General features: G+C 36.5%; 1 protein-coding gene across 8 annotated transcripts; it reads right to left on the reverse strand.

Annotated features, from left to right (window-relative positions):
* Window positions 1-3085: 3085 nt before the first annotated feature.
* ncoa5 (nuclear receptor coactivator 5) lies at window positions 3086-12240 on the reverse strand. 8 transcript variants are annotated; one of them, XM_038270260.1, is made up of 12 exons: window positions 12120-12240; window positions 11017-11070; window positions 9626-9894; window positions 9318-9425; window positions 8412-8475; window positions 6524-6727; window positions 6327-6445; window positions 4929-5058; window positions 4603-4805; window positions 4298-4502; window positions 4113-4204; window positions 3086-4005 (listed from the first exon to the last, which is right to left on the reverse strand). In XM_038270260.1, exons 3-12 carry the CDS (start codon window positions 9792-9794, stop codon window positions 3467-3469), a joined length of 1833 nt encoding a protein of 610 aa, XP_038126188.1. In that variant the 5' UTR covers window positions 9795-9894; window positions 11017-11070; window positions 12120-12240; the 3' UTR covers window positions 3086-3466. The 8 variants fall into 8 exon arrangements, with proteins under 8 accessions (XP_038126188.1, XP_038126187.1, XP_038126186.1 ...); XM_038270259.1 differs by having other exon boundaries at window positions 4929-5061; window positions 12120-12239; XM_038270258.1 differs by having other exon boundaries at window positions 6327-6448; window positions 12120-12239.
* Between the last annotated feature and the right edge of the window lie 3662 nt (window positions 12241-15902).

The raw sequence follows: 15902 nt of genomic DNA on the forward strand, positions 1-15902 counted from the left end.
TCTGTTTTAATAGAAATACTATGATGAATATCTCGATGCAATATTACATAAGTGAGAGGAAACCACCCACCTATTTTTCCTCCCCTTTTCAGTACTGTTTATGATTATTATACTTTAGCCCTCAAATAAGTGATGCAACTTAAGGTGAAAATAGATTTCTGTGCATTTAAACAAAACTGGAGTTTTGATGTTTAAAAAAAAAAAGGTATTTCTGATGTATTTGATACATTTTAAACTTTAGACATGCGATTTATGAAAAGAAAAAAAGTCACTCTGCTTCTATTGTTCAACGACCGAGTGCCAAGTCATTAGGGATTTCTTTTAACACGCTCGTCACTGACAAAGAGGGGGTGGCTCGCTGGAGTTTGAGTTATTTTCAGGTTGTCTACAGCGTCGCCTGCATCATCTGAGCCTTTTAAATTTATTCAAAAAGATATCTGAAGTTTATTGGAAAAGTTTACTGGAAAATTTATTTATTGAATTATAAATGTTTTATAATTGCTGTTTGCATGGTACTATGTGGCAATATTTGTTTCAGTGGTTTTCTATGGTGATTACTTACATGTTCAAGGTGAAGCACTTGGAGAGAAGGCGGCCCGACGTTCTTAGAAAGTTACAGTATTTTTGAGAACCCAGTTTTAACAAAGGTTGGCTAAGCCTTGAAAAAAAAGTGTTTGCAAAAAAAAAAACATACGGATGAAAAAGTATGAGTTCACTTTTCTTGTTATATTTCAATCTCTCTCAAGTAGTTTTACGTAACATATGAGATCATGTTTGCTAATAGACGGGCCTTAGAAGGGGTCATTTCACTTTTGTACATATATAACTTAAATCTGAGACACTGTAACATACTATTGTTGTCTTTTCTTGTACACTGTTCGATCACTGTGGACAAAGTCTGAGTTTTGTAAGATCATGAGCAATGTTTTCATTTTTCTTTCCTATTTGTTTGCTTGCTTTGCATCATTTCCAGGAGGTGTCAGCCATCACTTATCATTACAGCTTTTATCAGCAAGTATTTTGGGTATCCACCCTGAATTTGTTTGAGACACTGAGGTTAGTTCACTATTTGTGAACCATTTAAAATCTGCAGCATTAAAAAGCTTTGCAGACATTAGGGGGACCTCTGGTGGCAATAGCGTGCACTACAGGCTGATAGCTTCTGCTGCATCATTTATTCCCATCAGCATTTTGTCTGCCATTTTCGCATGCACACATTTTATTCAGATTTCATTTTTTTGTTTAAAGCAGCTGTATAATTTATTGTACTTGTCACTTAATCTGTGAGCTGAATCCACCCTCCCAGAGTCCCCTTCCCCCTCTTTTATCATATCTACCCAAACCTTTGTTATCCGCCATCACAGCCACCAAATCCACCCCAGCGTTGTATTTTAAATGTGACTGCAGTATAATTCTGAAAAATTATCAAAGAATATAAAACTTGCGCTTCCAATTCTGGTACTGGCTCTGCTTGGACTTCGCTGACTGAAAATAAACCCAGCATGACTCTACCCATCAACTGATCCACAGCTTTAGATCAGATCCATCACCTGCACAACTGTAGCATGAATAAAAAAAAAAAACACCTGCTGGTGATCATTACCCAGTCTCCATTCTTAAATGGATATTAAGGGCTCTGAAACACATCTGTTACCAGGCAGAATAGGAAGTTGTCATTTAGGGCGACACAAACCCATGACCATTACAGAGAAGCGACTAACAGTTGCATCCACCAGTGGTGTCAGACAAACACGTCTGATGCAGTAAAGAAAAACAATATCTGCTCTCATTTAACGTAATCTAAGTCAGACAAGAACAAAAAAACTAACTCCAGCTGATGTCCAAGCAGAGCCATAATCCAGTTATGTTGCGTTACTCAGTGCATGCATGCAACTACCCTGAACAAAGTGTGCTGAAAATATATTGGATGTTTGTGATATACAAGTATTCTGTTGGTGTCAGTCAAAAACGTTTATTTCTAGTATATTTTTTCTCTTTCATTTGGACTGGCCTATTGTTGTATCCAATATGGGTATTATAATCTATTTTTAAAATCATAGATTTATCCACAGGGTTCTGTTGTGTCAGTTATTGAAAAATAAAAAAAAACACTGAAGTTTTTCCTCAGCTAGTATGAAAACATGCTTTCCAGTGAATTAGATCGAGACAAGAGAAGAGGTGTTTACCGACCTCTGGATAATGTGTAGCAACAGTTATTCAGCTATGAATGTGCAAAAACAAGATCTGTTTTAATACAAGCTGCTTGAGAGGCAGTTTCTGCTGTGTCCATTGCAGTTCAGATACTTTTCTAATGTTCTCCAAATCTTTAAAGGATACGTTTGACTTTTTCGGGAGAGTGTTCCTATGACTGTCACAGGAAATGGGAACAGGAGCCCGAGCAAGAGGACATCCAACCATGAAAGTTGGAACAGTCCTCTTAACTCCCAGCCTGTTTCCATTATCTATGCAAGTCGTCTTGATTCGGACTAGAATATCATGACTCGCATATCCCAGAAAATCATTCCTCGAATACCAAAAAATGAAGGATTTGGCAACAGAGGAAACCTTTCACTATCCAAATTTGACTGATTTTAATTCACTGGGCCTGCAGGGGATGTTTTGTATGGATGCTTGGGAAATTAAAATGGATGTAAATGAATTTAATCGGCACACAAATCAGTGTTTGTTTCACAGATGGAAAACTTCCAACTGTCCATGACTTTTCCTTAACACTGTACCCAGTCTAACGGTAACGCTGTAGTGTGTTCCTTTCGGTTCTGTGGGGGTGTGTATGTGTATGTACACGTGCACTTGTAACTGCTGAGGGTGGGGTGGTTATGGGCATGGGTGGGAAGGGACTATGTGTAAATAAAATCAGATAGATTTAGTGTTGAGGTGTTTATTTTTTGTGTCAGTGTAAGTTAAATATTCTAAACTACAAAAAAATGTATTCTCTATTGTGACTCCTAGTACATGAAAAAAGAAAAAGCAGTTTTATCCATATTTCCAATGCTTATCTCTCTAGCTTCTGGCAATACCTGTTCCATTTTATAGATTTGTCAGCACAAAATGCAATAAACCGATATCATTTTACTACAGAATGTGACTCAAGTTTTTAATCTTGTTGTTTTGACACTGAAAACAAAAGTACACATTAATCAGCACAATCCAAAACTATAAAATATCCTCAGGTCAGGGCAGAAAACCATGTCAACCACAAACAGAAACGTATTTCTATAACTTGTTTTTCAGCCACACGCAGTAAAAGTTTCAGTAAAATATTTCAGGCAAACTGAAGAGTATTTGATCTAACGTAAGCATCCAAATTTAACAACACAAAATCAAGGACGAATATAAAACCTTTACAAAACATCCTCTGGGATTACCAACACATCACAAGAGAATCTATCACAGAAATGGTTGCAGTATATTAGCCTCTAACCGATCATTTAACTCGTACGGCTTCTCAATAATGACGAGGATACATGGACATGGGGGGGCCTTGGCTCATGCTAGGAGCTGGTCGTGGAGGGGGCTGCTGAGCAGAACTAGGCCCCACCAGGGTTTTCAGAGACGGTCCACTCTGAATCAGAGTGTCCAAAGCTTTCTGGACACTGGGGTTGTCAAAATTGATACCCGAGGTGGATGCAGGGGGTCTCTGAGCAGCACTGGCAGGGGGTAAGCGCCCCAGTGGGATACCGTAACCCTGGGATCCCCCTGAAGGCATTGGTGCACGGGATGGATTTGGGGAAGGGCCAAGAGAGCCATAAGAATGTGACTGAGAGACACTCTGAGAAATGCCAGAGGGTCCTGACATGGGGTTAGAGGTGCTGTTGAACAGGCTAAGGATTTTAGCCTGCAGCTCCTGCTGATGACTCGGGTTTGACGAGGCGCTGGGACCGGCCGCCAGGTGGCTTGGCTGGGAAGTGGGGAGTGAAGATGAAGCAGATCCTGCAGCTGGTGGTAGAACATCATGATGCGACACTGCAGAAGATGGATGAGCTGCTGGTTGACAATTAAGATTTTGTGTTATAAATAGCCTTTAAGTAGTTTTTAAATCTATAGAAATACTGCAGCGGTATTCCATCATAACTAGCCCTGTAGAGAGTTACCTGTAAGAGGATCTTTTGGAGTTCTTACAAGATGGGCTCTCTTATCCTTCAGGTAGACAATGAGCGTGTCCAACTCCTCTGGGGTTAAAAATCTACATGGAACATAATCGAAAGGTTACTGATACGTCACATTCTTAGAAGCCTCTTATCCTTCGCTGCCAGCTGAATCATATCAAAGCCGATACCTGTTTTCAGAAAGCAGTGTGATGGAAGTGAGCACTGAAATGGGATGGCCCTCTCTGTCAGGTTCCCGCAGTAACACATCATCCGCCATCTTGGCAGCCTTTCTCGCAATTTCCTCTCGTTCTTTGTCACGGTTCTCCACTTTGTAGGTGTCGTAGTTGTGGGCGACCAGTACCATAGCATCTTGCATTGGCATGTTCCGATGTTCTATAGAAACATGCAAGACAGAAAGGCAGGAATTAGACATTGAAAACACCTTTTTTTGGGCTGATTCAACCAAAAGGATTGCACTGCTGAATGGAGTTACCTTGAGGTGTACCAAACAGGATGTTCACAGTGCAAGATCGGTGCATCTGATGCTGCTGAGTAATGATGATGGCGAAGGGAGTTCTGGCTTGGCCTACGTCCTCTAGAGCCTGGGTAAGAGAAACCTCTGTGTTCAGGAAGATTAGATCCACAACCATTCCCAGATCACGGATTTTCCGTCCCACCGTCTCTGCATACTCCCTACTGTTATTTCACATGAAAAAGAAACACATGAACAAAATGTGGGAGCAAATGAAAACATCCAACATGAGGGTAAACATTAATAGAGAACTATTTAATGTTGCAAAGAACGGGGAGAGAACTTGCTTCTGAGCCTTGTTTACAACAATCACAGAGCAGTCGACGGGGCGGTCCGCATCGTAGCGCCGTTGAAGTTCTTCGAAGTAATGTCGATACAGCTCATTACGTCGTTGCTCCTCTGGCCGAATGCGATCATCTACTGTTAGGCAGAGGGTGGGATGATGGTAAGTATTTAAAATGTAAAGCTTTAAGCTACAGGTCAAGCATTTTAGAAAATTAAACCCATATACAGCTTTTTATGGGGGCTATATAAGCTATAAATCATGCTGCCACTCTCATGGTGAGGAAAATAAGTATTTGAACCGTTTTCTGACTTTTTCTAAGAATTCTGACTAAATGCTTACAGCTAACAAACATCTTGGCATCAAGCCGTAGCCATGTCTGTTTTACAGAATAAGCTAGCTCTCTTGTTTTAATCACCTTCTGCTCTTTCATTAATGAAATACCATCACCTGGGACCCCTCAGACATGTAAAAACTCCCCTAATTCTGAGCGAAAAGTCAGAATTCTTAGCAAAAAGTCAGAATTCAAACTTTATTCCCATATTAAATTGAAATACTTAATCAGTTTAAAAAAAAATGTATTTTTTTCAGTGGCCCTTATCCTCTTCCGTAACCACGAGAGACATAAAAAAAAATCCAGTAATCACAAAATAAGATTTTTTTTAAAAACTATTTATATGTATGATACAGCTGCCAATAAGTATTCGAATCACCTGCCTTGTATGTCTAAAACCATTCCTTTATTGTACATTTTGTGAGCTTGTTTGTCTGCTATATTAACCAATATGATGTGCTGAACGAGATCTGCTATTTTCACAGTTTTTAATGAGACACTTTTTTTTTATAAAGTAGGACATTAATTCATAAAGAAAGTTAATCTACATTTTAGAAATAAGTTTTCTGCCCGACAGCAATGATAAACTGCATGGCAGCATTATATATCCAACAATTGTAGTATCTAGGAAAGAGCTCTCAGTCTGGTAAAAAATGTGATAGTTATTAGAAATTGTAAAGGTTAGCTGTTTTTTTTTTATGCAGCATAAAACCATCTAAAACTAACTAGACTAAAACCTTTTTTGAGGTTTAGTCGACTAAAACTATCAAATATTGTAATGACTGAAATCTGACTAAAACTAATAGTTTTTGTCCTGAAGACAACTAAGACTAAATCTAAGATAGCTGCCAAAAACATGTGGGAGAATATATGTATGAGAGAATCTTTGCATTTTAAATGGTCCTTGTCAGGACAGTTTTCCACCTAATGATTGGTTCCAATTAAAAAAAGATGGTAATTTAATATTAATTAATGCTTTAAATGAAGGCAGCCAAAATACAAAGACTAAAAACCCAGAGCAAGCTACAGAAACATAATGGCAATAGATGTACTAATAACTTTACTAACCTACAGCCTCACGACGTCCATTCCAGGGGTCCAAATAAGGGTCCCTAAAGGATTCTTCCTTTCTTCTGTAATATTCTTCTGCAGCACTGCTACTGCGGTAGTATCGGTCATAATCATCTCTGCTGCAATGAAAAAACACATGTTTAAAAAAATGCTCGATATAATTGTCAGCTTGTATCTAACAGTCGAAAAGTCACCTAAAAGCAGGATCCCTGGAATCAGCCCTGCCGTCTTTGTCTCTGCTATGGGAGCGGATCCGATATTCAGGGTCGCGAGAGAGGCTGCCTGGCCTGGGCTCCCTGGCAGAGTCCCTCGCATCACGAAGGTCCCGAGGCTCCCTTGAGTCGCGCCCATAGACAGGTGAACGCGATCGAGGCCTGCCATCTTTGTCAAATTGGAGCCTAAAGAAAAAGTTATGAATTAATGCTAGGAAAAACCAAGTTACCGTAAATGGAGATTTTTAAATTTTAAACATTTGTTCATTTCATGTCAAAGTTTTAACATTTGGAGAGAAAAAAACTGTTTGAATTTCAAGTTCATAAGTTGTTTCATTTAGAGTAACATAGAATAGAAAATATTACCGGCAACAGATTTGTGATTTATTTTATCTAAACAAGATGCATAAATTTAGTAGATTTTCGTCACCTTTTTCCCCACCAAACATTACTGTCAGAGCAATAATGGCTCATCCCCAACATATTTTGAGTAACATATAAAATCCATGTTTTCCACACAGTTCCTCTGATGCGGAGCCGAAGTGGAATTTCAACACAGCTCACCTTTTACAGAAATACGATCCTATCCAAGAGGATCGTTTCTTATGAGGAAACAAGTCCAGTTTTTATGATTCAAGCGCGGCCCGAGTACCGTCACAAAGGTCAAATTAAGATTTTAAGACCAACAATTCTTCCATCATAGGATTCCATCAGCATAAAATCTGTTAGGGTGCCTGTGTAAAATAATAAATTGCTGCCAGTTGATCAGAAGGCCCCGAGCTTTTCCGCTTACAGAAATGGTAACTTGTGAGACACTTTAAGTTGCAAATATCATGTAGAGATAATAAATTTTTTTTAAAAAGACCAGCACGCATCACTTTTGAGGTAAGGCAAATTTCAAAACAAAGGGGACACTTTGAGGTAATAGGATTTATTTTAAAACAGTGAATTGCTTCATGTTTTTATCAATGTCATTAAAATGTGGCATTTTTACACAATGTTATGAGTTGAGACTCTTATTGCAGCCCGTGTCTATGGTGCCCTCGTGTATAAGGGATAGTTAAAAGATGGCAGAATTTCAGTAACACATTTTTCTTCTATTAATCCAGATTCTTCTTGTAAGACATGACAAATAACGACCACAACCATACCGTTCAGATAAACGAAGTTTGTACCTTTTCAACAAGTCTTGGAAAGTTTTTAACCTCAATCATTAATCTAACAAGATTTTTGAGAAAAGCTTTAAAATTTGCCATCGCAAAGTTAAACATTTGTAATACTATTACTTCAGATAGGTTTTTATTGCACGCACAAAGGTACATATTTTGTCAGGTTCTCTAAAGACCAACAAGACAAACTTTATTCAGTTTAAAGGAAATGTCAAAGTTGTTATTCCTTAAGAAGAGTTTACAAAGAAACTCTTTTGGGTTCCTTGAAACCCTAAAATCTTAAAGCGAGTATCACAAGTTATAAAGATTCTAGCAGCGCAATTTCTACTTGCTCATGTGGGACATAAACTTAGGACAAACACCTACTCAAAGAGCAAAACGATAAACTCGGGTAGAAATCACACGAAAACGATGCTGCTACTGAAAAGCAATACAAGAATATTGGAGACAAACACACTTCTTCAAAATGCACCAAATGTGCCGCTCTTCTTTATTTCAACACATCAGGACATTTTTTACTTTTTAATTTCAATCATTTAAACCATTTCAAACTTATCCAAATGTGATGTAGCTTCCACCATGAGGAACTCAACCCTTGGGAGAAATTGCAGGTGATGAAAAGGTTAAATGCGCTTTTTTTTTTTTTTTTACCGACAGTGGAGAGGCGGTGGAAGTTCTTCAATCGTTTCACGTTACTTTACCTTCGAGGAGGGCTCTGCTCGGAACGAGGTTTAGCTTGATGTCGCTCCACTGCCATATTTACATCTGAAAATAAATGAATCCAAAACGTTGAACACAACATTGACATGTAGAGCAGCTAAATGCTGTTCACGCAAAATGAGTGGTCGCATCATCCACTTTCCAGTCCAAATGAAAACTTAAGAGCCAGGATCCAAATTGGAAAATGCAAATTGGGTGAAGTCTCACAACGAAGCAAACCGAGACGGCAAATTTGTATATCAGACCCCCACCTCCGCTGTTTCCTCAAGCGAATTTAGATGTAAGTTGAAAAGAATTCAAAATAAAAGTGCAGGCTTTAAAAAAACTAAATAAATAAAATTGCTTTCCAGAGAAGAAATTTAAATTCAAATCCAATTTTAGAAATCTATGACCTTACAAAATTTCAATAAAAACTTGCCAGCTTTATAGCTGCCACCCAAACCCTGCTGGGTTTACACTTTTAGTCAAATTGGAAATTATGTTAATTCATGAACACGCAATAGTGAAAGAGCCAAACGGCTGTAGCCGAGACCCAGTGTTAAGGTGTTAAAATAAAATCAGGCTGTGTCTGTAGTCTGTAAAAAAAAACTAAATTCATTAAATGTTCAAAGTTAACCCAGGCTGATTGGGTTTTGGCAACTGTTAATAAAAGGATTTTAAAGGAATGAATAAAGAAAATGCTGCATTTTGGTCTAAAATCTTCCAAATGATTGCATCTGTTTTGACATTTTTAACAGGAGAGTTTCACAAAATTTTGTTGATTAAATATTTTGGCATCATTTGAAATAATAAGATGATCTTATGTCAAATGATAATTTTGCGATTCAATATAAGAAAAATATGGACGGCTCGATCATTAATTCAAACTCTGTGCGGTTAAAGCTTACCTAGTTTGTACCCTTTATAAATTCGGCCTTTTTGAGCTGTTCTCGCAGATTCAGCATCCTCAAGGCGCTCAAATTGAACAAATCCATAACCTCGTAACAAGGACACGCCTGGAAAAGGAATATTTTAAGTGGCACAAAATCGGCTATCCAGGTCAAATTTTAAAACTTTTAGTAGAAACAGAAAATAATGTTTACGATAGTGTCAGATACTTAAACAACAGCCAACGGCTGTAAAATTCTGAGACAGGTTTTCTGATATCAACCGTCACATGTAAAAATTGTCGAGTAACGCATGTAGGTTTACTAACCGACTATCTTCCCATATGGAGCGAAAAGCTCTTCCAAATCCTTGTTTGTCATGTCAGATGTTGGCAAATTCCCAACAAAAATTCTTCTCTTCAAATCCTTTGGATCTTTACTGCTGCAGGTGCGTGAATATCGCACCGGCGATGAGCTGCGGCTTCTTCTGCGAGACATGGCTAGATCTTGATGTGGGTTTTTTTTTTCTTCGTGCACCTCAAATGGTTGAACGGGTCGACTTTGTTTGGAAATAATTGTCTTTAAAGTGTCTTCAAACCTGAAACATGTCAGTGAGTAAGAAAAGAGATCAAGTTCCTTAAGAAAAAAAAAAGGGGTTGCAGATGTAGATCAAATTCACAACAGATCATGCAAATCAAATTCAAATGTGGACTGAAAGGACTTTTGGTTTGGAAGAAATTTTAAAACATTTCTTGCAAGAAATTAATGGCGGTTTTCTTAAATCTCGATTTTGCTTCTAACTGAAATGAAATTTTGGCGGACGCGACAAACAAATGCGGGTCGTACAATGCAGGCCTTCAAACAAATCGCTGGAGAGACAGATTTCGAAATTAATTTTCCTTAAGTTTATGTTCTTCAGAAGCAACAATTGACTTTCATTTTATAGGACCTTGATATAAAAAAAATTCTATAGTTATAGCACAAAAAAATTCTTTATGGGGAATAATTCATACAAAACAGATGTTCATGGTGGGATGCCAAAATTTTTGAAGAATACTCTAAACTTAAGCTGTTCATTTCTGATTTACTTATAGGTAAATGTCCCTTTCAGACGTGCAGAAAGAGAAGTTATAGTAAAGCTGAACTCAGATACTAATTGACCAAATGTATAACAGAGTAATACTTAACTATAAAGAGATATTGCTGCCGTTATGAGATTGTTTATACGCATTATCTCTATTACTGTTAATTTTCCCCTTCTATTTTTGAGTGATGTTTTTTGTAATGTATTTTTTTGTAATTTTTGTAATGTGATGTTTTGCATAGAGGTCAAATTAAGCTGTTGCAGTTTCTAGAAATATAGATTGGGCTTTTTAAAACTTTCGGCGTTTTACTGCAATGATACAGCGACTGGGTTTTGCAAAAAATGACATGAAATCCGTGAAGAAAACATCCTCTTCTCAAAAAATTATAAGACAGCTGCAGAGGAAAAACGGTGTTCGTAAAATGGAATAAAAGGGCGAAGGTCGACTGAAATATTCAAAATTCGGACGATGAGATTCGTAGGTGAAGGCTTTTTTCTCAGATTCCATAGGGAAGAAGCTTTGAAAGATATCTATAGTCAATTTGTAAAACAATTCTGAAATAAAATGGGGAAAACAAAAGTAACAAGTCAAAATATGTTTTGGTTTAGGGTTTTTAGGGTAAGTCCCTTGCATACCTTAATTTGAACCCAGTTGGATTCAGTTATCCTCTAGTATGAAGATCCAAATATCTAGATCCAGGATAAAAGAGAAGAGTAACTTCAAACGTTCTTTTTTGTCCATAATAACTCTACAAATGAGTGAAAACTGACACAGAAAAGAACATGTATGTAAAAGCAATTTTAGCTTCCACCATTAAGTTTACCCTTTACCAAGTTTTTAATGCTGAGAATGATGCCGATACATAGTTGAATCTTACAAAAGAGGTGAAAGTTGCAGTTTAAACGAAAATACTTACACCCATAGAAGGTTTAAACAATGTTACAATTCTTAAAAATAACATAATGTGTTAATTCGTTCGACCACAACAGGTTTTACGGTACTTTATAAATGGGAATCTGGCATAATCCAGATTACCGTAAACACATTAATTCCAACCTGAAACCCGGCCTTTTTGTCATATATGCCTTTTCACAAAGAAAAGGTATATATAACAAATACTCGGCACACTGCATAATTGAATCACAAAACGTTAAATAAAATGAATACAATCTGGCGTTGATAACGTTTAAATCCAAACTATTTCCGTAAAATCTCGGATGTTTTTTTTTGTTTTTTTTCAGTGAAAAATTGAACAAACGTTTACATTAGGCCTACATAATCATGCAGAAGCCATAGATCTATATAAATTAGTGTAAATGTGGCTTATTGTGTTATACGTCCAAAGAATATCTCGCGTTTTACTTTGCTAATGAAACATCCGCCGTAAGCTAGCAGGCTAGCTCAGGTCTGCCTCAGCGCCAACTCCGGTTTTTACGGTTATAAAGAAATGGCGAACTACTTCCGAGAGCAACGAATACATTCTTTACGAGACCAAACTCGCAATACTATGCTTTATAATATTTATCTCATATGTGCCCTCGTTTGTTCTTGTAAAATGGATATCCCGTGTATTAATTCCCTGAGCAGGTTAGCATTGGATGTTAGCTACTTAACAATAGCGTCATAGAAATGCTAACATCAGACCACCTTCTCATCGATATTTATCGACTGCAATGGTGTGCCGACTCAATGCACGTTTTGATAATATTTTATTCAGAAAAATAACTGCTATAACTACCTTTTTCGTATGTATTTCTTGGTTTAGGCCACGAACAACTGCTGCCTGTGATGGTGTCTGGAAAACGACGCTTCTTCTTAATTTAAATGGCGGTTGGTAAACAACTATTCGGTGCAAGACCGCCACCTAGCAGTGAGGAGTATGGATCAGGACAGGCATGCTAAAAAAACAAAAAAACATATTCTTCTCACAAATTCTGTTTTTACGACGTCTGTGGAAGCCCGTCTCCGTCACTCTGTAAAAAAAATAAAATAAAGAAATAAAATGAAAAATAAATAAAAATAAATAAATAAATGACATAGTATCTCATTATAATGAGATAGTATCTCAATATAGTAATGAGAGTACAAATTTCATTGCATTTGCCCGCCGGGCAAGTGCAGTGATCGCAAAAAAAAAATTATTTATCACTCAAAATTACTTTAAAATCACCGACATTAGCCGGCGCCATTTTTTTTGTTTTGTACACATTCTCGCGTGATTTGAAAAAGACGCGTGATTTGAAAAAGCCGCGAGAGGGATGGGGAGATGCAGCTCAGACCATAGATATCCATAATAAAGGCTAGATGTCTCGTCCGCGCTGCTGGCCAATGGGGGTCGACGTCCGCACGTGGCGGCCATCTTGCCACAGGCAGCTCGCTCATTCGTAACATTGTGTTTTAAAGGCGCATGTACTGAAATAACCATAACTTCCTCAATTGTCTAACGATTCTCAAACTGTTTGGTTTGTTAAACAAAAGTCAGACATGTAGTTATGATACTGAACACTTATGAATAAGTATAACCATGGAATTTCATATGAAAAGAACATTGAATAGAACATACAGGTGCAATAAATATACACATGCACAAGGTATTTATGTTAAATCAATATATGCTATTAAAACTCAGTGTACTGAATGGCAACAGGATATATAGATATATCTATAGATATCTATATATATGTAAATATGTGTATATATATATATATATATATATATATATATATATATATATAAATATGTGTATATATATATATATATATATATATATATATATATAAATATGTATATATATATATATATATATATATATATATATATAAATATGTATATATACATATTTATATATATATATATTTTAATATGTATATATATATATTAATATGTATATATATATATATACATATATATATAAATAAACACTTATTTGGGTGCGATTAATTATTTCACAGTCCTAATTTATTTATATTTACATACATACTTTTATAATATGAATTTTATTGTTATAATAAAATATGGAATACTGACAGAAAACGCTTATTGTGTGGCATCCTCTTGGTGTAGCAGCATAATCCAGGTTTCAAATTAAAGGTAACACTTTGAAGTTTCATGTAGACTATTCGGATTATATATCAGGGGTAATTACACAAAAGTTCCTATTTTTAAACCATTATAAAAGTGACATTTATTTGCTATTAAAATTGGTACAATAGTCCCCTTCTCAAGTATATATAGATGTAGCATGTTGAAATCCCCACCTACACCACTGTGATGGTATACACATGGAAGACAGAGATTTAAAAAATGACCCAAAAAACATAGCTTGGCTAATGCCCTTTGAAAAGGACGGTTTTATTGAGCTTCTGTATAATGTACAAGAGAGCGTTGTCCACAAGGCCATCAAAGTGGACAGGAAGGTAGCTGTGGTCATGTACTAGTGCAGGAATGTCAGCAAACGGGGATGGAAGATCTTCTCCTCCTGCTTACACATTATATAACCTGCAGAAACAAAAACAAAAGTGACCAACAACAATTCACAGTGTATAAGATTGGTATATCAATATGTGATTAAATTTCAATGATACACATGCCCTTTGAAGATGAGCTGGAAAGTTGAAAATGTTTGGCACAACACCATCTTTAAGTTGTCCAAATGAAACTAATACAAACTTATAAAAGCTCTGAGTCAACAACAATCTTGTAATACTATTATGTCATAGCAAAAGTCTGGCATCTTCCTTTTAATAAACCCAGCAAATTCCTGTAACATAATGTAAGATGTGTTGACAAACCAAATCGATTGGAAATCATGTTAAATTCTGCCTCTTCCACTGATGTAAAGTTGCTGGTTAACGTTAGCAGCTAGCTAAACTGTAACGTTAGCTGCTAACTTACTAACGTTAGGTCTCACTTTGCAGCTTCTTGTTATTAGCCAGCTAACGTTAGGCTAATAATGAAAATACAACAACACTCAGATTATTGTTATTAGCCAACTAATAACTACAACCACATCCACAAATATTATAATTTACACCAAAGATTAATTGTCATACAATCGTTATTGGTGTCAGTAAAACCTATATAATTGACTAATAGTCTCAGCCTTGATAACTTGCGCAAGTAGCCGTGATGCACAACTATGCTGAATGATTAAGTCATTTTTCGACAAGAAAATCAGCAATTTCGTCATGTTCAAGCATCTAGAATTATAGCCACGTTCATAATGTTTGTAAGAAACCAAACTGTTTGTAAATCCGTCAAGAATTCAGTTAGATAAGAGTATTTGTGTTCGTGCTGATCACTCACCTTACATTAGGTACCACAGAGCACAACAGAAAGCCTGCCTGAGGTAAGATGGCCGCCGGTGATTACGTTTGAGACTCCGCCGTAAGACATCTAGCCTTTATTATGGATATCTATGTGGACCTCCAGACCTCGGCGCCGCGCTATGACGTAATCGGCCTTCGAATCCGGTCTTCTAAGGATGCGTCCTAGGTTTTCGAACAGAGCCCTAGTGGTAATTTTAATGTAGGCTGCCGCAGTAGTTACCAAAACGACAAACAAGCTAGAGAGCGCTATCATATGGCAGTATTCTGTACAGTGGTCATACATTAAAAAAATGTTCTTTTTTTTTCTCTCAGACATTGGAGAGGTGCATTTAAATGTTATAGAGCTAAACATGTTAAATTGGTGACCTGTTATGTTATTATTATTGTCTTGTTGCTGCATTTATTTTGTCAGGAAAAAATAATCCTGAGTCAGTTAAAAGTCAGGGAATTCTGAAATCATGTAAGGCTGTGGAAACCCTGTATAAAATAACTGTATAATGATTCTCTAGAAAAGTCACATTATATTAATAGTATTATCTTGTATAAACATACTGGGACTCTAAACTAAGTTATTCATTTGTGACATTGACTTCTATCTTGTGATTTATCTTAGGTTTTTAACCTGTCAAGTTTTTTTTTTTATTTTTTTTAACATTACAATTTGTATTTTCCCAAGCACACAACAGTTTAAAGCAAAGTTTAGTTTGAAAAGAATGTGCAGGAAGGATTGAAAGGCATGTTAACACTGTAATGTAGGCTTGAGTTCATTATCTGACGCATGCATATACACACCAGGAACCTGTAAAATTAAAAAATACCGAATTACAAAAAACATTTTAAAAACAAACATGTTTCATTGATATATATACAAAAATGAATATTAGGAACTATATTTATCAAACATTATATTGGGCAAGTAAAAATTGTTTCTGGGCAAATGAAATATGAAAGTCACTTATCCGGTAAAAATCCTTAATGTCAACCCTTGCGGTACCATCAGTAGGAAAATAAAAGCAAAGATTAACTGTGATCTATTTCTCTGAGACAGGATGAGGATGGGTAAACACATCTATACAGTTACATGCTGTAATGCCTTTAATTTGGAGTTCAAAGTCAACATGCAGTCATCACTGCTCATTTGAATGGCACACGAATAAGTAGGAAAACACAGCTCTTTTGTTTTTCTGCAGTTT

This window comes from Cyprinodon tularosa, unplaced genomic scaffold (assembly GCF_016077235.1).
Source record: "Cyprinodon tularosa strain WSP-4 unplaced genomic scaffold, ASM1607723v1 ctg759, whole genome shotgun sequence".
Lineage (NCBI taxonomy): Eukaryota > Metazoa > Chordata > Actinopteri > Cyprinodontiformes > Cyprinodontidae > Cyprinodon > Cyprinodon tularosa.